Below are 23,021 nucleotides of genomic sequence, written 5' to 3'. Positions count from 1 at the left end.
TTTAAACCTGACATTCAGACAACCATACTTAATCAGCCAGTCAATCCTGATAGACTGTTTGGTCCAGATGTTGACACCACCCTAGAAAAAATAAAGAGACACCGAAACTGCTAAGTCTATGGGGGCCCTACAATCACAACAGTTTCGTGGCAACAATTTTCGTCGCTCAGGTGCGCGTGGAGTCACCAGAGGACAGATGGGTCAACAATCACAATTCTCTAGAGGTGGAGCACAATCCTCGTACCCCAAACAGAACAAGGGGGGTTACCGAGGAAACAGCACCAGAGGACGTGGCAGAGGAAACAACAACTCCCGCTCCTCTACCCCAAGCAAACAGTGACTCTCTGTCACTGCCCCCGACCACTTAACACCTGTCGGGGGGAGGCTACAGCAGTTCCTGCCCGTCTGGAGAAACATCACCACAGACAGGTGGGTGCGACAACTTGTCCAGTACGGTTATTGTCTAGAGTTAAAGTCCACTCCACCCAACATTCCACCAAGGCAACGGCCTATGTCCGCAGAGCATTTGCACTTATTGCAGCAGGAGGTAGTGGTGATGCTGCAAAAAGGCGCTATCGAGCTCGTGCCGGTGGAGGAGGAGGGCCCAGGGGTATATTCCCTGTACTTCCTTATTCCAAAGAAGGACGGATCTCTCAGACCCATTCTGGATCTGCGTCCCCTCAACCTGTATATACTGTCAGAACATTTCCATATGCTTACACTACAACAGATTCTTCCCTTGTTAAACCAAGGGGACTTCTTAGCAACCTTAGACCTCAAGGATGCTTATTTCCACATTCCACTACACCCGTCCCACAGGAAATACCTCAGATTCACTATCCAAGGCAAACCTTATCAGTTCAAGGTCCTACCCTTCGGAGTGACCACAGCCCCAAGAGTATTTACCAAGTGTCTGGCGACAGTGGCGGCGCACCTCAGGAGGCAGAACATCCATGTCTACCCCTACCTAGACGACTGGCTCGTTCAAGCCAAGTCGGAACAGTGCGCCGCGGACATGTCGACTACCATTCACCTCCTTCACGATCTGGGCTTCTCGTTGAACTACCCAAAGTCGCATCTTCAGCCGGCACATGTCCGGCAGTTTCTGGGTGCGACGATCAATACCCTGACGGCCATGGCTCACCCAAACCAGGTCAGGATAGACAGCATGCAGTCTCTAATCCAAAGGTTCAAACCACAACACTCACTTCCAGCGAGAGTGTTCATGCAGTTGATAGGCATGATGGCCTCCTGCATCTTCATAGTCCCTCACGCACGGTTACATATGCGCCCGCTCCAGGAGTGCTTAGCAAATCAGTGGACACAGGCTCAAGGACAATTAACAGACCTAGTGTTGGTTACCAGTCGGGCATACGACTCTCTGCATTGGTGGACTCCACACAACCTTTGCAAGGGCCGACTGTTCCAGGAGCCAGTGCCACAGATTATCCTGACGACGGACGCATCTCTCCAGGGATGGGGAGCTCATTTGCTCACGTACACCGTGCAGGGACTATGGACGACGCAGCAACAGAAGATGCACATCAACTATCTGGAACTGATGGCAATCTTCATGGCGCTCAAGTCCTTCATTTTACATCTGTGCAACAAGGTAGTGTTAGTCCGGACGGACAACATGACCGCGATGTACTACATTCAAAAACAGGGGGGCACCCACTCGCCACAGCTGTCATCTGGCTCAGGGCATGTGGCGGTGGGCCATTCAGAGGAACATCTTCCTCATGGCAGAACACCTCCCGGGCAAGGACAATCAGATGGCGGATCTGCTCAGCAGATACAGCCATCAAATGCACGAGTGGGAGTTACATCTGTCAGTACTCCTCCCGTACTTCCAGCGGTAGGGTCATCCGGAGATAGACCTGTTTGCAACAAAAGAAAACGCAAAATGCCAACACTTTGCCGCCAGGTTCCCTCACCCACAGTCGCAGGGGAATGCGATATGGATGAACTGGTCAGGCAAATTTGCGTACGCTTTTCCGCCAGCCCCTCTGATACCGCTGGTGGCAAGAAAGCTAAGGCAGCACGCGATGACTCTCATCCTAGTTGCTCCAACGTGGGCGCGCCAAGCATGGTACACCACGTTCCTCGAACTCTCAGTGGTGGCCCATCAAAGACTGCGCCTCACGCCCAGACTCTTGATGCAGAACCATGGAGAAATTCAGCATCCAGATCCGCAACAGCTCAACCTGGCGATCTGGCTCCTGAAGTCCTAGAGTTTGGATACCTTAACCTGCCTCCAGAATGCATGAACATCATCAAGGAGGCGAGGAAGCCAACTACCAGAGCATGCTATGCTGCAAAATGGAAGCGTTTTGTCATTTACTGTACAGCCAATGACATCAACCCGCTAGATGCTTCTATCCCTAACATCATTTGCTATCTGCTTCATCTTTACAAGTGCAATCTAGCGTTCACTTCTATTCGGATACGTTTATCCGCCATCGCAGCTTATCTTCAAAATAGGCAGCATCTCGCTGTTTTCAGGGTGCCTGCTATTAAAGCTTTCCTTGAAGGCCTGAAACAAGTCATTCCCCCAAGAACACCGCCAGCTCCGGTGTGGAACCTCAATGTGGTCCTCACCAGACTGATGGGACCACCATTTGAGCCACTGCACTCGTGTGAACTCCAGTTCCTAACATGGAAAGTGGCTTTCCTAATTGCTATTACGTCACTGAGGCGTGTTAGTGAGCTACAAGCGCTCACAATCCAAGAGCCATTCATTCAGATTCATCCAAATAGGGTAGTGCTACGTACTAACCCCAAATTCCTTCCAAAGGTGGTGTCACAGTTTCATCTCAACCAAACTATTGACTTGCCGGCATTCTTCCAAAACCCACAAACGGTAGTGGAAAGAATGCTCCATACGTTAGACGTACGGAGGGCATTAATGTACTACATAGACAGAACACAACACTTTAGGAAGACAAAACAACTTTTTGTTGCCTTCTCACCACAACACAAAGGCAACCCTATTTCCAAAGCAGGAATAGCCAGGTGGATTGTTAAGTGCATCCAAATCTGTTATCACAAGGCCAAGCGCACGTTAACGATACCCCCCAGGGCGCACTCCACACGCAAATTGGGGGCATCCATGGCTTTCCTAGGGAACATTCCTTTAGAGGACATTTGCAGAGCAGCCACGTGGGTTACACCACATACCTTTACAAAACACTACTGTGTTGATGTGCATTCCAAGCAGCAAGCTGCTGTGGGACAGGCTGTTCTCAAGACACTTTTTCAGGTTTCTGCAGCTGGCACGGGCAACCGCCGCTAATGGAGGGACTGCTATGTATTCTATGCTAAGATATGAATTTAGCAGCCCACATGCCTCGAACTGAATATGCTACTTACCAGTATGCATCTGTTCTTGGCATGTAGGGCTGCTAACATTCATATCGCCCACCCTCCTCCCCGGTGCCTGTCGCAGCTGCAGATCTACTATTGTATTCAATCATTAGCATGGGCATCCTTTACACTTTTCACTCCATCTTCTGCCACAATGGCGAAAAACAATCTGGGGATGGAGCCGATGCCCATGCGCACTGTAGTCCAGGGGAGGAGCCACCTATCTCAGGATACTTCGAAGACTCTTCCAGGACAACAATGTGCGATCATCCGGACCCAACACTAGGCGGCGATCTAATGCTAAGATATGAATGTTAGCAGCCCTACATGCCAAGAACAGATGCATACTGGTAAGTAGCATATTCAATTCTGACCGAAGTGCTTAATTCTCCTTCTGCAGTAATTGAACCTTTACTTGCATTTAATGAAGTGATCACTGAGCCAATTATGGAAGTTTGGCAAAAACCCTTTTCGGCTCCTGCAGTTTCGAGGTCAGTTGCCAGGAGATATAGGACGGCTCCAGGAGAGATCTGAAGGTTTTTTTATCCTCACATCCTGCACCTGAGTTTAGTTATTCAAGCCGCCTGCTCAAAGAAATCGGCTGGAGCTTTTCCACAGACTCCAGGTGACAGTCTAAGAGGCTGGTTCAGGCTGCTAAATAGGTGTTAATCAGCTTCTATGGTTCATCAGATTCGAAGTCCACCAATGCCACTTGCCTTTTGGGCAGGTATATCCATGCTTTAATGGATTCTGCTAAACAACTGGCCCCAAAATTATCGGAGGAGGACCGAACTTTGAGGCCTTGTCTGACACTCAGGCGGCTACAAAACAGGTGATCCAGTGTGGCCTTGATACAGCGGACTCTGTAGCCAGGATAATGGGGTCATCGGTTGCATCTAGGAGTGCCTGGGTTTAGTCTTCAGAATTTTCTCAGGATGTCCAGGCAACTCTTTTGGACCTCCCATTTGATGGTTCTGGACTTTTTTGGGGAAAAAGGCAGATGCAGCTCTGGAAAGGTTTAAAGAAAGCAAGGCTACAGCCAAGTCCCTGGGTCTGCAGACACAACCTTGGGGGTTCTTCTTATAGGAAGTTCAGGGGCTCTGGAAGGTAGTCCTTGCGGACATACAGACAACCGCAGGAGAACACCCTATAGGTCATTTAGGGGCAGGAACAGAGGTCGCCCACGAGGTCGACAACCCTCCTCTTCCTCTCCCCCTCTTACCACAGCAAAGCAGCCCTAGATCCCCCATTCTGGATCATGTTGGTCTTGTGGGGGGTCGGCTTACTCATTTTCTACAAGATTGTGAATTGGTCACTACAGATAGTTGGGTTCTCAATCTTGTAGAAAATGGGTATGCTCTTCCTTTTCGGGAATTCCCTCTAAATTACCCTCCTTGCCAAGGAGCTTGCTCGGAGGACCATCTTCTCCTGCAGGAGGAAGTTCTAACCTTACAAAAAAAAAAGGTGCAATAGAGGTGGTTCCAGAGCAGGAAAAGGGTCAGGGATGCTACTCCTGGTATTTCTTGATACCCATGAAGGATGGCAGGTTACGTCCAATCCTGGATCTCTGGGTCTTGAATCCTTTTTCTGAAGCAAGTAAAGTTCAAGATGCTCACCCTAGGGCAGGTTCTTCAAGCGCAACAGCAAGAGGACTGGATGGTGTCGATCGACTTGCAGGATGCATATTTTCATATTCCAATCCTGAAGTCGCACAGTCTGTTTGCTTCCTGCATTCTGTTGGTTCACCATGCATGCTGGCATATGAGGGCGCTTCAGTGGTGCCTCCGCAGGCAGTAGTATCAGCACAAAGATCTCAGGGAGTCTGGATCTCCAGAGAAGCTGCAGTGATCTGTCTTGGTGGAGCGTGGAGGGCAATCTGACTCGGAAAGCCCTTCCTTCTCCCTCCATCGATGGCCACAGTGATAACTGATATATCCACTCTAGGGTGGGGTGCTCCTCTGGGGGAACTGGCGATCAAAGGTCTTTGGTCTCTAGAGGAAAGGTTGCTTCATATCCACCTTCTGGAATTACAGGCAATAAGTTTGGCGCTCAAGGCCTTTCTCCCTTCCCTTCGCAGTCAGTCTGTTGAAGTCCTAACGGACAACACTACCGCAATGTGGTATGTCAACAAACAGGGGGGAGTAGGGTCGTATTGTCTCTGCAGAGAGGCTCTACGTCTCTGGTCCTGGGTTCGGGATCATCAATTTGTCTGATGGCAAATCATCTGGCCGGAGTTCTAAACGTACGTGCAGACCGTCTCAGTCGGCAGTTCTCGGCCGACCACGAGTGGAAGCTTCATCCGGAGGTGGTTCGTCACGTCTTCTGGACGTGGGGATATCCTCAGGTGGACCTGTTTGCCACTCACGAACACTCACTGCCCGTCATTCTGCAGCCCCCAGTATCCGATGCAGGGAGCGCTGGGGGGCGCGTTTCATTTGAGTTGGGGCTCAACTCCTTTATGAGTTTCCTCCCATACCCTTGATTCCTCTGGTTCTGAGGAATTCGCCAAGAATGGGCCCAAGTCATATTGATCACCCCGGATTGGCCAAGAAGGGTGTGGTACACGGATCTTCTCCACCTGTCCTCGTGCCCTCCGCTCCGTCTCCCTTTCAGGGCAGATCTCCTCTCGCAGGGGCAGGTTCTACACCCTCACCTCCAGAGCTTACACCTTCATGACTGGAGACTGAACAGGGCCATCTGAATTATTTCTCTCTCCCGCCTGACGTGGTGGATATTATTCTTTCGGCCAGGCTGCATTCCACCAAGTCTATTTATTCCTATAGGTGCTCCAAATTTGTTTCATGGTGTGGAGAGCAGTCTATTGACCCCTTAAGGGCCCGTTTATCCAACATCCTTCAGTTTGCTCTTTCTTTAGCCAAGCAGGGCTTCGCAGTGGCTACTGTGGAGGGCTATTTGTCAGCTTTGTCGGCATTCATTTGTTTGCTGGATCAACCATCATTATTTAAATCTCCTATTGTGTTACGTTTTATTAAGGGCCTTACCAACAAATTTCCGCCCACTCCATTTATTGTCTCAATGGGACTTAAATCTTGTCTTAACCTACTTGATGGGTTCTCCCTTTGTGCCCTTGCACAAGTGTCCCTTGAGACGGTCTTTTAAAACTGTCTTTCTAGTTGGTATTACCTCGGCAAGGAGGGTAAGTGAGCTTCAAGCTTTGAGTTTGAAACCTTTTTTTTTTTTTTTTATCATTCATGCTGAAAGAATGGTACTCAGGACCAGGGCTGCTTTTCTGCCTAAGATGGTAACTCCCTTCCATCTGGGGCAATCCATTATCCTTCCTTACTTCTTTCCTCCCCCTCACCCTTCCAAGGAGGAGGAGCGGCTTCCCCGCTTGGACCCAAAGAGGGTGGTGAGCTTCTACCTTGACAGAACTAAAGACTATTGTGTGGATGACCAGCTCTTCGTGGGCTTTGCTGGCTGCAGAAAAGGCAGAGCGGTGCACAAGCGCACACTTTCCGGATGGATTGTCTTGTGCATCAAGATTTGTATGGAACCTCCAGAGGGTTTAAGAGCTCATTCTACCAGGGCAAAGTCTTCTACATCTGCCTTATCTAGAGGTGTTCCTGTCGGACATTTGTAGAGCGGGCATCTTGGGCCTCCCTCCACACTTTCGCGAAGCATTACTGCTTAGATTCCGAAGTGAGGGATGGCCATTTTGCGCGTTCCGTCCTTCAACGTTCTTGGTATAGAGGAGTGGAGACTGCTGTGGGATTCACAAGTTGAGGAATCCACTGGCAGATGTATCCAGCAAAAGAACAAGTTACTTGCCTTCGGTAACGCTTTTTCTGGTAGATACAGTATCTGCCTGTGGATTCCTCACTGGCCCACCCGCCTCCACTCTTCTATACCGAAGTGTTTATTTTAGGATTGTGTCTTTCTATAGAAATGTTTGTTTTTAAATTGATTTCACACTGTTAGTTTGAATACTGTGTATACTGTACCTATATGTCGGTCCGTCCGTGCGCCTCGGGGGCGGAAAAAAGGGCGGAACTGAGGCCATCACGCCGACGAGGCTCTATTATGGATCCAGTGACTTCAGCGAGGTCGCCAGCGGAGTTGTGCCTCCGTCGTCTACGTCCTCGTCGGCGTGGAGAGCTACAAAAGTTTCCAAATGTTGCTGGCGCAGGGGATATTCACAAGGTGAGGAATCCACAGGCAGATACTGTATCCACCAGAAGTAACTTGTTCATTAGGAAACATTGCACACAAGTGTGTGCCATGTCGTGTTTTCAATTTTTAGAGCACCTTGTCACTCAACCTGCAGTGGCAGTCTGTATTAGTTTGGTGTTGGGTCCCTTAGAGTGTGGATCAGCTGATCAGGGATATTTCCCAATGATTTTCCTCTCCTCTCCTTACGTGGATCAGAAGTTCATGCAAACATTCCTCACACTAATTCTAATAGCCCCCAACATGGGCTCTACAAGTACGGTTCACAACCCTACTGCAACTATCAGTTCTACGACATGAGAAGCTGCCCATCTGGCCACGTCTTCTAAATCAGGACCACTGAAGGGTCTTGCACCACTACCCCAAACTAAACTAGACTAGCGATCTGGCTCCTGAAGTCTCAGAATTCGGGTCCCTCAGTCTTCCACAAGAATGTATGAACATTCTTATAACAAGATTGCAAACTTACCATATTAAATGTTATGCAGCTAAATGGAAGAGGTGTGAGCATTGTTTAGAAAAGCAAATACAACCACTATGGTTTAAAATTGTATTCTGATACATCTGCCGTGTTGATTCCTCACCTTGTGAATATCCCCTTGCGTCCGCAACATTCGGAAATTCTTTTCGTAGCTTCGCGTGGACTTGGATGTCATAGAGGCACGGCATCGCTCACGACTCCGCTGAAGTCACCGACACCTATAATAGGCCCACACCGGCGTGATGACATCAGTTCCCTTTTTTCCGCGTCGTCGACGTTAACGGTTTTCTAGGGATCATCCGTAGCTTTTACAGTAACTTTGTTACTTTGTATTTTCCTTTATCTCCTATTTCGACATGTCTTTGAAGAAGACTGGTTTTAAAGCCTGTGGAGAATGCGGCAAGACCATGTCCATTACGGATCCGCATGAATGTTTATGGTGTCTTAGCTCCGACCACGATGTCGAAGACTGCCGATCTTGCATGAAGATAACTCCAAAGGCCCTCATGGAGAGAGAAGCTAAACTTATTGTTGCAAAACTTAAAGGAAATAGAGAAGAAGAAATCGAGGTCGCGGACTCTACGCTCGAGGTCAAGATCTCACTCGAGGTCTCGTTCGGATTCGTCCTCTGCCCATGCTGCGAGATCTTCAAAAAAGAAACATAAGAGGTCTCATGAATCCCGACATTGTTCGAAGAAAGATTCGGTTCTAAACCGAAGTCGCAGGTGAAGCTGGTTGAGAGAAGTGGTGTCTTCGGCTTCGGAAGAACAGGACGCCGGAGGTGAGGCGTCGCATGCAAATTCGCCTGGTTCGCCGAAGCAGACAGCGAATCCATCTCCGGTTCCATCCCATTCTCCGGATTGGGAGGATGAAGGTGAGGAGGAGATGGTTGGAGAGGGAGAGGCTCCGTTGCCCGAAGGTCTGTCGACTCCAGTGCACCAGCCTGAAGAGGTCGACGTCGTATCGACTCCACGCCCTCAAGAACCACCTGGGTGTTCGTACCCAGCCTTCCCGGCTCCAGGTCAGGATCCAACGCATTTTCTAAATGCGATGTATGGTATTTACTCCAGGGCTATGTACCCCTCTGGGGTTCCTGTTGGTCCCACGGGTCCGATGGCATTTGGTCTGGGTGTCACCCAAACCTATGCTCCTGCGCCCTTTATGCCGGCTCCGGCGCCGCATTGGCATTTTCTGACACCAGCGAGGCCTTCGACTCCGAAGCCATCATCTGATGCCGAACGACGTCGTGGGAGTCTTGCTCGGCTCCGACTTCGGAGTCGACAGTGGATTCGACGGCTTTGAATGTGAAGCACAGGTCGAGGCGTGAAGCCCAGAGACTGATTGTAGGAGAGTAGGGTCTGCAATCCTATGATCACCCAGATTTTTGCTTTTTGCTGCACTGGTTTACGACTTTCCCTGGCTGTGGGCCTGCTAATCAGACCCACAGCCTAGCTGTTCTCTCTATCCAAATTGTACTTAGGTACTGAATTGGCACTGGGCCCTCTCCAAGTCCCTGTACCCAGGGCTGAGGTGCACCCAGAAGTCTCCCAGGGGCTGAAGCATGTATTGTGCCACCCCTGGATTGACTAACTGAAACTGACACAACTGGCTGCACGACAGCTGGGGCAAGGTGGTGTACTCACCCTTTGCTTTAGATATAGTATACCTATATCTAACCCTAAAATGGACACACAGATCTCCTATCAGTCACTCCTATAGCAGGCCTTAACAATCCTGAAGGCAGAGTGCTTGGAATCGTGTGAGATGGTGCTCTAGCATGAGCTGAGCCTGTCTGCGGCGTTCGGGATCCATCCCTTAGCCGTTTCCATGATATCGCATACCATATACTCTTAAGTGCATTATAATCCTCGCGGTTATGTGCCAACTCTGGTATCGCTTTATCAAAACATGTCGAGTAAGGTGTCATACGAATTGGAATACTAACCCCTCGCCAATTCTGGCGACGGGGTTAGCATTCCACCCTTCTAGAGGGACACGACATGCATATAACCTATAACCCGGTTAAAAGTCAGACAGAGCCTTAGCATTCACAAAATGGATGCTGCCACCGAGACACAAGTCTGCCCTCCTGCTGCTGGGAGTCCTCCCAGAGCAGGAGATAAGGACAAAGGGTTTCCTGCCAGGGGCGGTGCCAGCACCGTCCCAGACAGGGTTTTGTGTATTGTAGGTAGGCAGGGCTTTAGAGGAAGGTGACTGCAAGTAGCACCCCGGTGCTCACTGTGCATAGGCCGGCTGGAACCAGTTCCAGGGTCACTCCAGACCCTGTGCTGGGGAAAAGCCCGCCAAGGAAGTGGGTGTAACCACCCCCCTCCTAGTCCCACCCATAGGGCAGGACTTAGTCGCGTGCCAGCCCCTTTTTACAGGATAAAGGTAGAGACTGGCCCCCTTCCAAATCAGATCATCTTTGAATCCTGAAACTACTTTCTGCGAAAGGAACTCAAGACTTCTTCCTAAGATTTCTCCCTTGTGACTAAGGAGTAGTCACCCTGCATCCGCAGGCACCACCTAAGAACACTGCGGTCTGCTGTAAGTCCTTCCTCCGGAATCCGACTGCCCAGCTCGACGAGAACCGGCTTCCCTGGCACCTCTGACCTCTACCCACCTCTACAGCCCAGCTGAGAACCGTGGGTGCGACGAGACCTCAAGGGACCGGCCATCTGCAAGACTGCACGACTTCTTTCCAGCAAGCCCGCCGAGTAATCTACTGGTGAGTGCTTTGGGGTCCGAGAAGCCCCGACTCTGAGCAGCTCCAGCTCCGAAGTGCAGCCCCCCAGCATCTCCACGATCTGCGTGGGGCCCTTCTGCTTTCCGCTGCTCACCGCGTTGTTTGGCTACTAGCCCGTTGGCTTGTGGCCTTCCTGACGACGCCCGACGACATTTCTGCTGCTGGTCTGGTTGCTCCAGACTGGCCCTTGCTCCCTCCCAGAAGAGGAGCACCCTGGACCCTCCTGGTCCACTCAAGACGCCATTTTGAGTCCACCGCGTGGGCTTGAATTAGCCAAGGCTTGTTGCCCAATCCTGGGTAACTTCGACGCCAACGACTTCATCCTTCGTGGGACAGCTCGCACCTCCATCCTGGTCGCCGACAACGCCTCCTGGTCCGAGAGACTGCAGAGCCCAGCAGCGCCCACTCACCTGACTGCGGTGACTTCGCCCGGTGCCATCCTGGTGCCCACTTAATCACTGGCTAGTGATTCAAGAACTTGGTCCCCTCTGCTTTCAGGTTTTCTTCTTCCTTGATCCAGGCTTGGATCCATCGAACTTTTCGTCACTGGTCGCCTGCCAGCAACTTCTTCCTTCCAGGCTCCTGGTCCGGCAACGAGATCCCCGACGTCTTTTCAGACCTATGCAGCTGCAGCCCCTGGGCTAGGTAACTTCGGCACTCCGGTGTCCCAGCATAGCCTCACTATCCAAGGGTCAGGATCCACTGTCATTTTCTCCCTACCAGGTCGGGTTCGCCCGTGAACACTAACTTTGTGAATTCTAGCTTCCATAGACTTTGTCCCGCATCCCGCGTGAGAGTGCACACTCTGCACCCGAGTCCCCTAGGCCTCCTAGTAGTAATCTAACGATTCCCTAGTCCAGTCCTAGCGATTCCAAAGCCTATTAGAACTGTTACTTACCTGCTAGTAATTCGCATTCCACTTTTAGCGTATATGGTTTTTCGTGCCCCTCGGGCATTTGTGTAACGTGCTAACTTAAAAGTATTTTCGTAAGAGTTTTGTTGTGTGCTTAGCACCCTGTCCTCATAAAGAGTACAGGGTTGTTGTGATTCTAATAAATACATTGTTTATTTTCATAACACTTGTGTGGTGTCCTTTCACTGGGTGTTCAAGGGGTAATGTGATGGTAAAACAGCTGGCTTAACACGCCCTCTAGAGTCTTAGCCTTGGACTGCTCGTATCCATGCTACTAGGATAGCTGGTCTATAAGGTTGACTTACAACCAATCATTAAGGGTTGTTTGGACTGATATATAGTGATCACTAGAATAGTGAACACTGCACATCAGGCCAACTTCTCACACTGATGGAAGAAGAGAACTATCGTGAGGAGTATTTGGAGGAGGGTGAGCTGCAGGATCCTGAGGACCCTTATGAGGATCTTTCGGTGGCCAGTGGTCTTGAACTGTCCCCTGAGTGGGATTTGGTTTCAGTAACAGATGAACCCTCTAAAGATGTGGCTCCTTACCACGTTGTGATTAAGAAGGCTGCAAATTTGTTGAACATTGCTTTACCTAATGCTGAGTTCAAGTCGAATCTTCTCACAGAGGTTCTTCACTCTCAATCATCGGTGACTGAACCATTGCTGCCCTTTAATGATGCCCTTAAAGATCCTATTTTAGAGGTTTGGAAGAAAGCTCCTGCTGTTTCTAGGGCTGTTGCCAGAAGGTACAGGACTGCTCCAGAGGACCCAGAATTTTTATCCACTCACCCTCTGCCTGAGAGTTTGGTGGTACAGGCTGCCTGTTCCAAACGATCAATAGGAGCTTTTCCTCAGGTTCCAGCTGAAAGTCGAGAAAGCAGGATCAGGCTGCTAAAAAGATTTTCTCCTCTGCTAGTATGGCGATAAAGTCCACAAATGCGACCTGCCTGATGGGGCGTTATATTGACTCCTTTATGGCCACTGTAAAACAGTTGGTACCCAAGTTGCCGGAGGAGGATAGAAAAGTCTTCCAGGAGGTTATCTCTGACACTCTTGGCTGCAGCAAGGCAGGTGATTCAGAGTGGGTTGGACACGGCGGACTCTGTGGCAAGGGTCATGGGCTCTTCTGTAGCTACGAGGAGAGCTGTGTGGCTGAAGTCGAGTGTTTTCTTCAGATGTCCAATCTACGTTGTTGGATCTCCCATTCGATGGATCTGGTTTATTTGGCAAAAAGGCAGACGCTGCTTTAGAACGCTTTAAAGACAGCAGGGCGACAGCCAAGTCGTTGGGCCTTCAGACCAGGGGCACTTTTGGAAGGCGTACTAGAGGATTTAGCAGATCTTCCTTTCGATCCCTACAAATCTACGCAGCAGCAGCCGCAGCAAAACACGCTGTACAGGTCTTATAGGGGCAAACAAAGAGGCCGTCAAGTCTCCTCCTCTTCCCCTTCCCAGCCCCCTGCCAACGCAGCAAAGCAGCCCTAGATCCGCCATTCCGGATCATGTGGCACCAGTGGGGGGTCGGCTTACCCATTTCCTACGAGATTGGGAATTGATAACATCTGATCTTTGGGTTCTCAATCTCGTGGGGAATGGGTATGCTCTTCCCTTTCAGGAGTTCCCCCAAATTACCCTCCTTGCCAGGGTTTTTGTTCGGAGGACCACCTGCTTCTCCTGCAGGAAGAAGTCCTGGCACTGTTCAGAAAGGGTGCGCTAGAGGTGGTTCCGGAGCAGGAGAGGGGTCAGGGATGCTACTCCCGGTATTTTCTGATCCCCAAGAAGGATGGCAGGCTTCGGCCAATCCTGGATCTCAGGATCTTAAACCTTTACTTGAAACAGGAAATGTTCAAGATGCTCACTCTTGCACAGGTTCTTCAAGCGCTGCTGGAAGAGGACTGGTTGGTGTCGATAGACTTGCAGTATGCGTATTTTCGTTTTCCCATCGCACAGAAAGGATCTCCGTTTTACGGTTGGGTCGGAACACTACCAGTTTGCGGTCCTTCCGTTTGGTCTTACTACTGCGCCTCGAGTCTTCACCAAGGTGATGGCAGTGGTGGCAGCACATCTCAGGAGGTCGGGGATTCCTGTATTCCCGTATCTGGACGACTGGCTGATCAAAGCGGAGTCGCCAGAGAAGGTGCTCCATCATCTGCAAGAGACAACTAATTTGTTGCACAGGTTGGGTTTTTCGATAAATGTACCCCAGTCTCACCTGGTGCCCTCCCAGCGCAACCTGTTCATAGGTGCGGTACTGGACACTACTATATGTCGTGCATTCCCTCCTCAAAGGATTCGCGACATACAGGAAATGATTCCTTTATTCTACAATGGAGCGGTTGTTCCAGTCCTGAAGGTCCTTCGTCTGATGGCTTCATGCATTCTGTTGGTCAACCATGCACGCTGGCACATGAGGGCACTCCAGTGGTGCCTCCGCAGGCAGTGGTATCAGCACTACAGAGATCTCAGGGAGTCAGAGGATCTCCAGAGAAACTGCAGCGGATCTGTCTTGGTGGAGCGTGGAAGGCAATCTGTCGCAAGGAAAGCTTTTTCAACTTCCTCCATCGGTGGCCACGGTAATAACGGATGCATCCACTCTAGGGTGGGGTGCTCCTCTGGGGAACCTGTAGGTCAAGGGTCTTTGGTCTCCAGAGGAAAGGTTGCTTCATATCAACCTTCTAGAGTTGCGGGCGATACGTCTGGCGCTCAAGGCCCTCCTCCCTTCCCGGTCCGTCTGTTCAGGTCCTGACGGACAGCACGACCGTGATGTGGTACATCAACAAGCAGGGAGGAGTGGGGTCGCAGTGTCTTTGCAGAGAGGCTCTGCGTCTCTGATCCTGGGTTCAGGACCATCAGATTTGTCTGATGGCAAATCATCTGGCCGGAGTTCAGAACGTTCGTGCAGAGAGTCTCAGTCGGCAGTTCTGTGCCGACCACGAGTGGAGGCTTCATCCAGAGGTAGTTCGTCACATCTTTCGGACGTGGGGAACTCCTCAGGTGGACCTGTTCGCCACTCAAAAGAATGCTCACTGCCTGTTATTCTGCAGTCTCCAGTATCCGATGCAAGGAGCCTTGGGGCACGCGTTTCAGTTGAGTTGGAGCTCGCAATTCCTTTATGCGTTTCCTCCCATACCTTTGATTCCTCGGGTTCTGAGAAATTCGCCAAGACCGGTCCCAAGTTATATTGATCGCCCCGGATTGGCCAAGAAGGGTGTGGTATACAGATCTTCTCCACCTCTCCTCTCACCCGCTGCTCCGTCTCCCTCACGGGGCAGATCTCCTCTCCCAGATGGAGGGGCAGGTTCTACACCCCCACCTCCAGACCTTACACCTTCATGCCTGGAGATTGAACGGGGCAACCTGAGTTCTTTTTCTCTCCCGCCTGACATGGTGGATGTCATGTCAGCCAGGCGGGACTCCACTAAGTCCATCTATTCTTATAGGTGGTCAAAATTTGTCACTTGGTGTGGGGAGAAGTCTATAGACCCTTTGAGAGCCCATTTTTCTAATGTTCTCCAGTTTGCCCTTTCTCTGGCGCAACAGGGGCTTGCTGTTGCCACAGTGAAGGGTTATCTTTCAGCGCTGTCTGCATTTCTCTGCTTGCCTGACCAGCCATATCTTTTTAAGTCTCCTGTAGTTTTAAGGTTTTTGAAGGGCCTCACGAATAAGTTCCCTCCTACTCCTTTTATTGTGCCTCAGTGAGACTTAAATCTTGTTTTGACCTTTTTGATGGGTGCTCCCTTTGAGCCACTTCACAAATGTCCTATGAGACTTCTGACTCTTAAAACAGTTTTCCTCGTTGCGATAACCTCGGCAAGGAGGGTAAGTGAGCTTCAAGCTTAGTTCCAAGCCCCCTTTCTTGACCATTCATGCTGATCGAATGGTTCTTAGGACCAGGGCTGCTTTTCTGCCTAAGGTGGTGACTCCTTTCCACCTTGGTCAATCTGTTACCCTTCCTGCCTTTTATCCACCCCCACACCCTTCCAAGGAGGAGGAGAGATTACACCGTCTGGACCCCAAGAGGGCGGTGTCTTTTTACCTGGACAGATCTAAAGACTGTCGGTTGGATGACCAGCTCTTCATTGGCTTTGCTGGCTGCAAGAGGAAGAGCGGTCCATAAAATAACTTTGTCAAGATGGATTGTCCTCTGTATTAAGATCTGCTACTCTTTGGCCGGTAAGGAACCTCCAGAGGGTATAATGGCTCATTCTACTAGAACGAAGTCGTCAACCTCTGCATTGGCTAGAGGTGTTCCTGTAGAGGATATTTGTAGGACGGCAACTTGGTCTTCCCTCCACACTTTCGCGAAGCATTACTGCTTGGATTCCGAGGTGAGGGACGGTCACTTTGCATGCTCTGTTCTCCAGGATTTCCTGGTCTAGAAGAGTGGACACCCTCCTCCGGGAGTGGGGACTGCTGTGGGACTCAATTCACAAGGTGAGGAATCCACAAGGCAGATGTATCTATCAGAAGAACAAGTTACTTGCCTTCTGTAACGCTTTTTTGGTAGATACAATTTCTGCCTGTGGATTCCTCACTGACCCACCCGCCTCCCCATTGTCCATTCTTCTATGCCAGAGTTTCTATAATGTATTTTATTGTCAAGGAGTTGTTTATTTCAAATGTTTTATTGCATTTGCTTCACACTGTTTTACCTTGATATTTGTACTGTGTATATGTCTACTGTCATTGGTCCGTCAGTGTGCCTCGAAGGCATGGAAAAAAGGGCGGAACTGATGTCATCACACCGGCGTGGGCCTATTATAGGCGTCGGTGACGTCAGCGGAGCCGCGAGCGATGCCGTGCCTCTATGACGTCCAAGTCCACGTCGGCGCGAAGCTATGAAAAGAATTTCCAAATGTTGCTGACGCAAGGGGATATTCACAAGGTGAGGAATCCAGGCAGATATTGTATCTACCAGAAAAAGCGTTACCGAAGGTAAGTAACTTGTTGTTTGCTACCCACTCCATTTACAACAAGCCGGTCTTGCATACACCTCTAATAGGTTACACTTAGCAGCACTTTCTGCATACGTGCAAAACCGACCGCATCTTTAGTTCCTCCATTAATGCTTTATAACTGGAATGTTAGTCATTCCTCCCTTTCCCCCAGCACCAGCCTGGAATCTTAATAGAGCTCTCACCAGGCTTTTGGGTCCTCACTTTTGAGACACTATATCCATGTGATATACAGTTCCTCACATGGAAGGTAGCATTCTTGTTGGCTACAACATCTGACGTAAAAGTTAACTTAAAGCACTCTCTAGAAAGACCCTTCCTTTCAAATCAGTCCAGAGAAATTGAGAACAAGCCCCACATTTCTCTCTGATGTAGCTTCATCTTTTGATGTAAACCAGAGCATTGAGCTCCCAGTTTTCTTTCCGAAACCAAACTTAGTGGGAGAAAGAGCTCCACACACTAAATGTTAAAAGAGCAGTAATATACTACATCGACATGACAAACTTCATGAAACGCTGCAACTTCATCGCTTTTTAAAACTCAGAAGGGCTAATCTATATCTAAAGGTGGATCGTAAATTCATACTAACCTTTCTACCACAAAGCTAAGCGGTTTCTACCTGCAGCATCAAGAGTTGTTTCCACATGTAAAAACTCATTGGTAATAGTGGACTATGTACTAAGCCGGAAACTGAATCGTGTTTTTTTTTTTTGGGGGGGGGGGGGGGGGGGTTTCTTTCAATGACTGTGATGGGGTGTAAATAGGACTGGTTGTGACTAATTACCTGGATGATCCTCCACTGTCTATGGACCTTGGCAAAAGCATGACCAGAAACAATAAAAACTTATAATAATTTAATTTGTGGTTTCACATTTTGTACATGGTCTGAACGGCTCATTTAAGAAATGGCACTTTGTACCCTGCCAAGGAAGCGTGCATATTAACCTCTTGGTTACGAACGATGTACTGGACATGTCCTTAGCACAGAAGTAGTGTGAAGGACATGTCCAGCACGTCCTAGAACCATGTACTGGGAATTCCTCTTGTGCTGAGGAATATATTGATGCCCCACCTCTGTGAGAAATATATTGATGCCCCACCTCTGTGAGAAATATATTGATGCCCCACCTCTGTCTGACAGAAGACCACCGTCCAGTCAAGCGTTTAGTTTTTTTTGCACAACACTGCATTGAATTTACAGTCAAATTTAGGCCATCCGTTCTTGTGACCGGATCACCCACGCATGGGGTTTTTTCATCAGTGTGAAGGCAGAATATGAATACTTTTTTACTTTCTCTGGAAGTACTGGAATTTTCTGCTCTTTTTTTCCACACCTGTTTGTTAATATTTGCAGGGCTTTCTGGGTAGGAAAATGTTGTGGGATTTACACACGCAAATTGGATTTCTGTATTACAGAAATGCCCAGGGTCCATAGTATTCCCTGGCTGGTGGCTCACATGGCCGAAATACTGCAACCATCCTCATTGGAAAGTGAGAGCAAATGTGGGATTTATTAGGCATGGTTGATATTTGCAAGGCATTTTGGGATAAAACCTACAGGGATCCACAAGCTGCATCAATATGGATCAACATGCCTTGCTAGTTTTCAATAAACCCCATTGTTGGTATGTTTAAGGGTTCTAGCAAACCCTCGTTCCGAAATTCTGTTGCAGTCCCCTATGGAAACTGAAAGAAATGTGCGTTTTTGGATATTGAATTGACGTTTGCATGACATTCTGAGTAAGAACACCTGCTTAGATTCATGTGGTCTACACCACTGTGGCCTCATCTAGAGGTTTAGTTTCCAGAAATGTCTGGGGTGGTAGCTTTTTATGCATGCTAGCTATGCCCAGGCTTGAATAGCGCAACTGCCCGAGACTCAAGAATCGATGTAACATCAAGGGAAAATTCTGTCGCTCCTTGCACATTCCAGAAACCTTTGACAAATGTGTTTTTATGCAATGTTTAACATTTGCAGGGCATTCTGTGTACGCATGTAGTGCGATCGAAACTCCTTTGAATGTCTAGTTTTCCAAAATGTCTTGTATTGGTAGACTTCACTACGTGCCAGCCAGCATTGGGTCCAGATAATGCAGCTACCCACAATCCAAGAATAAATTATACTGCAAAGCATATCTTTACATGTTCATGGGTTTCTTGGTCCTTCCATTTCTGGGAGATGGGCCTACCTGCACAAATTGTTTGACACTTACTTTTATATTGACTGCCTATTTTTCCCTTACAATCGTAAATTACTTCGCACAAATACAGTTGGGAAAAAAATTCCCCCAGAATATTTTGGCATTGTGTAATCCATAAGTCAGAGGAGTATGAATAACCCAGATCCTAAGCTTTGATTCTTGGGTGCGAAGGAATACTATGCATTTTTCAAATGTACCCATTTTATTGATTAGATTTTTCTGTATGAAGTATAGAATAGGTGGTACAAAATTTAAAAAAAATCAATTGTAAGCCATAGCCTGGTTGTTGTCTCTGGATAACGTGGGCAAAGGCTAAATGTATGCTGACAGAAGTATGATCAGTATGCTACTTTTATGGGTCTGCTTTCGGTGCAAAAACTAACAGAAGAAAACTGTTTCAGACCTTCCCTTTCTCCTACCAACTAAATGCCCACTAAAGTTCACGTTTTATATCTAAGTTTCTGTGGAAAATCTTTGCATAATCGATACAAATGTCCCCTTGATAAATGCAGAATGTTATCCAGTTTCAGATAAGTATAGCTTTCTGCGTTTATTCATGGGTTTTATTCCTTTTCCTCACTAGTTGCAGTTGGGTAAAAATTGGGAAATATTGACCACTAATTAGAAAATTGGATACAATGTAGTGAAAGGAGGGTTTTCATCCCACTTTGCTGGTTTCAAAAATTGGGAAGAATATCTTGGCACAGGGAACCTTTTGTTGCTGCGTCTTCTAAAAGTGTCATGTTCTTACGCAGCCCTTTCTTTCCACGTTTTTAAAATAAAGATCCTGAGTACCATGATTATCGCAGATATGTTGAGATTTGGGGGAGGGAGGACCTATTTTGCTTTTATAACTTGTGTAAAGTTAGAAAGCCTAAAGCACAAACTTCCCAAAATGGCGAAAAAAGGGCTCTGCACCAAAAGGGAAAAATTAGTGTGGCGCAGTGGTTAATAACCTCAATTTAATAACTTCAAGATTAGCAGAAGGATGAAATAGCTTAACGTTAATAATGTATACCTTGCTGACAAACACATTTTTCATGAAATTAGGCTAAACTGTATGTTACTTGTATGACCTGTTCACTATGTAATTCCAAAGACTAAGTTGGTGGCTTAAATTCAAAGACTCCTTAATGAAGCTTTTTGATTGTGTGTGTGTGTGTATATATGTAAATATATATTATTTTTTTAGGGTCTAAAGGAAGATGAAGATGACGAGCATCACTATTTTCGTAGGCCTACTAACGACATTACCTCTCAGCTTGATATAAATTTTGGAAGTCTCTCTCGTCCTGGTCGTGGCAATAGAGGTGGTGCAAGGGGAGGAGGAAGAGGCCGTATCAAAAAACCAGAGGGATTCATACCTGAAGTAATACATGTAAGTTTACAATGTCCTGGGTGTAATCTTGCCTATTAAACGATGTTCAGAAGTGGCAGAGATGCTCCTAACCCAATCACGAACTTTATTGCCCATGAGTAGTATCATTAAACACATTTCTTTCTGCCTAGATTGTCAGCTAACATTGGTGTAAAAAATGCATACAGCAGTGTATTGCTTCCCAATCTGTCCCTACCGTTTAACTTCAGGCATAAAAATTCAGGGTAATGATACTGTCTTGCTTCAAGGCACCCAGAGAACTTGACAGTTGGTGTGCAGCCACTTAAGTTAATTCCTTAGTTCTTTGAACTCTAGATGGCTTTCTAAACACTAGGCCCTGCCCGTCAATCTTTTTATCTCATATTAATGAATCCAGATTTTATCAATGTTGCCTCTGAAATGTAAGTTCCTTGATTTGCTGATGTCTATGCCACAAACCTACTAAACCCCATATTTTGCCCTTTCCTATCTTCACCTGAGGCCATCATACAGCGCTTTATTGCCTTGCACCGAAGTGTCCACCTCATAAATGCCCTAGATACATAGTTCTATTTCAATGTTTTGAAACTAGTACTTCTCCATTATTAGGGGTGTCTTTCATAGATTCACATGCTTGAATATTCCCCGTCATCAAAAATAGCAGTAATATATGCATATATGGAAGAAAAAATTATATCATCATACATATATACATATAGAGCAATTAGATATAAAGATACCATACAGTTAAAGTACCATAGAACAGAATAGGCACATAGCAGCCTAAGGGAGAATTCACTTTAGTAACATATCAGTGTCATTTTTATGGCCCACATTCCAGCCAATCAGGCTGCAGCACCCTCTATAACCTTCTCCTCAGAAGCTCAAGTCCTCAGATTTTCTACCGCACGTTGTGTGAAGGGAGTCTCCCTGAGCTCTGCTCAGTTTTTCTACTTTCATAGCTCATTTCTACCTACTAATGTCTTCCCCAGGGAAATCTTTATTTAGACAATGTTCATCCTGTGGCAAACAGACTATTTCATGAAGATCCACACAGTAAATTTATTTACTGTCTCTACCCGGACCATGAAGTCAAGAACTGTAAGTACTGCCGTACTTTTTCTGCTAAAACTTTAAGAGACAGAGGCCCGTCTCCTTCTGTGGCTACAGAATGTGAAGACCTCTGAGTCGGTGGTCTCGGATATTGAGTCTCATTTCATTCCAAGGCCTCTCAGAAACGTGGGTCAGAGACTGAGATGCCCTCTCCATTCCTCAAGAAACGAAGACTTGCTGAAGTCTCTAAGAAGGTCTCACCATAGGACTTGCCTCCCAACGCCTACGGGACCTGGTTATCTGGCGTCAGTCCAAAGCCGTGCCATCATCTTCAAAAACGGGCACTGGCTCGTCGACGGGCTCGTCGAAGCGTCCATAGACGACGACTAAATCAGTTGATGCTGTCTCTACGTCGCCGACATGTTCTGTCTTCAGGGACTACGTCGACTATGTCCACCTCGTCGACGACGTCCAATGAGGTGAGACCCATTACTTCTATCATTAAGATCTCGTCGACGATTGCCAAGACCTCATTGACGAAAAAGCGTCCATCTTCGTCGACGCGCCCCTCTTCGTCGACGAAGGCGACACCATCGTCGACTGGAACCTCTTCGTCGACGGTGACCACTCCATCGACTGTTGCATCCTTGTCAACGGTCCCAACTTCGTCGACTAGTAAAATTCCGACAACGGCATACTCGTCGACGGTCCCAACTTCGTCGACGAGTAAAATTCCGGCGACATCTGCGTCCACGCTACCCTCTTCGTCGACGGTGAAAAACCATTCGTCGATGAAGAATAAAGGGAAGTCACATCAGTCAATGGCTACAGATTCTTCATCAGCAGACCCAGCGCTGACAATTCAGCCTCCTTCTGAATCTTCTGCCGCTTCGTTGACGAGCTTGTCAACTTCACACCATCCACTGGCCGTAGCCACCACCTTTACAGTGGTCACTGCTTCAATGGTTAAGACTGGTACCTCTACTGCATTTAAGTCCTGTAAAAAGTGGCTCTGCTCTTCCTGAACGATTGTTTCAGTCCACGGAGGAGGACTCTAATGATGGCTCATAAGTCGATGTTTTTCGACCTGCGACTAGCCCCTCTGAACTTAACATCAAGTGCCAGGACTATGACGAGGAGGAGGAAGAAGGAACCGACCATGGGGCAGATCTTTTCCCCATAGAGCACTCTGAAACGACCAGAACGGAACAGATGACACAAATACCTCTGTCTTTAGTGTCTAATTTGCAGCACATGCTGGATGATTACAATCGCAGGTTTCCGCCATCTAGACCTGCTTCACCACCTCCGCAACCTCGCCCACAAACACAAGTTTCTATACCTACAATAACACCCAGATCACAGTACGCCTTCAACAGGATACTGATGATGAGGAACAGGACCCTCAAAACACCGATCAAGATGACGACCACAACGTCCTCACTGATTGGGATGATTACAGGGCTCAAACACCTTCTACTCCACCAACATCGCCAAGGTCTTCACCTCCAGTGGAGATTGGCAGCTTTCACAACTTGATGGTCCGTGCTGGCAAAAGGTTTCACCTGACTTGAGAGATCCAGCAGACAGACTGCTTTTTATATGATTTCAGGGATCTTCCTCAGAGGCAAGACCACACCATCCCGATCATCGATCACATTTGGAAGGAAGGTCTCAAATTAATGGAGCGGCCTAATTCGATCCCGTCTGTTTTACCTAGACTTGATAAAGTATAAAGCGCCTGCAAATTCTCCAG

At 48.0% G+C, this 23,021-nt stretch overlaps 1 protein-coding gene across 4 annotated transcripts in view; it reads left to right on the top strand.

Annotated features, from left to right (window-relative positions):
- The window catches only part of HABP4 (hyaluronan binding protein 4), a 163,534-nt gene that overhangs the window by 101,702 nt on the left and 38,811 nt on the right, over positions 1-23,021 (top strand). For all 4 annotated transcript variants that reach the window (XM_078675681.1, XM_078675684.1, XM_078675683.1 and 1 more), the window contains one exon: positions 20,048-20,233. In XM_078675681.1, the coding sequence (XP_078531807.1) occupies positions 20,048-20,233 (186 nt within the window). The remainder of the gene's footprint in view (positions 1-20,047; positions 20,234-23,021) is intronic.

This window comes from Lissotriton helveticus, chromosome 2_1, assembly GCF_964261635.1.
Source record: "Lissotriton helveticus chromosome 2_1, aLisHel1.1, whole genome shotgun sequence".
In the NCBI taxonomy this organism is placed as follows: domain Eukaryota; kingdom Metazoa; phylum Chordata; class Amphibia; order Caudata; family Salamandridae; genus Lissotriton; species Lissotriton helveticus.
Note: the sequence above shows the minus strand (reverse complement) of the source record. Positions and strands in the feature narration are given on the sequence as shown.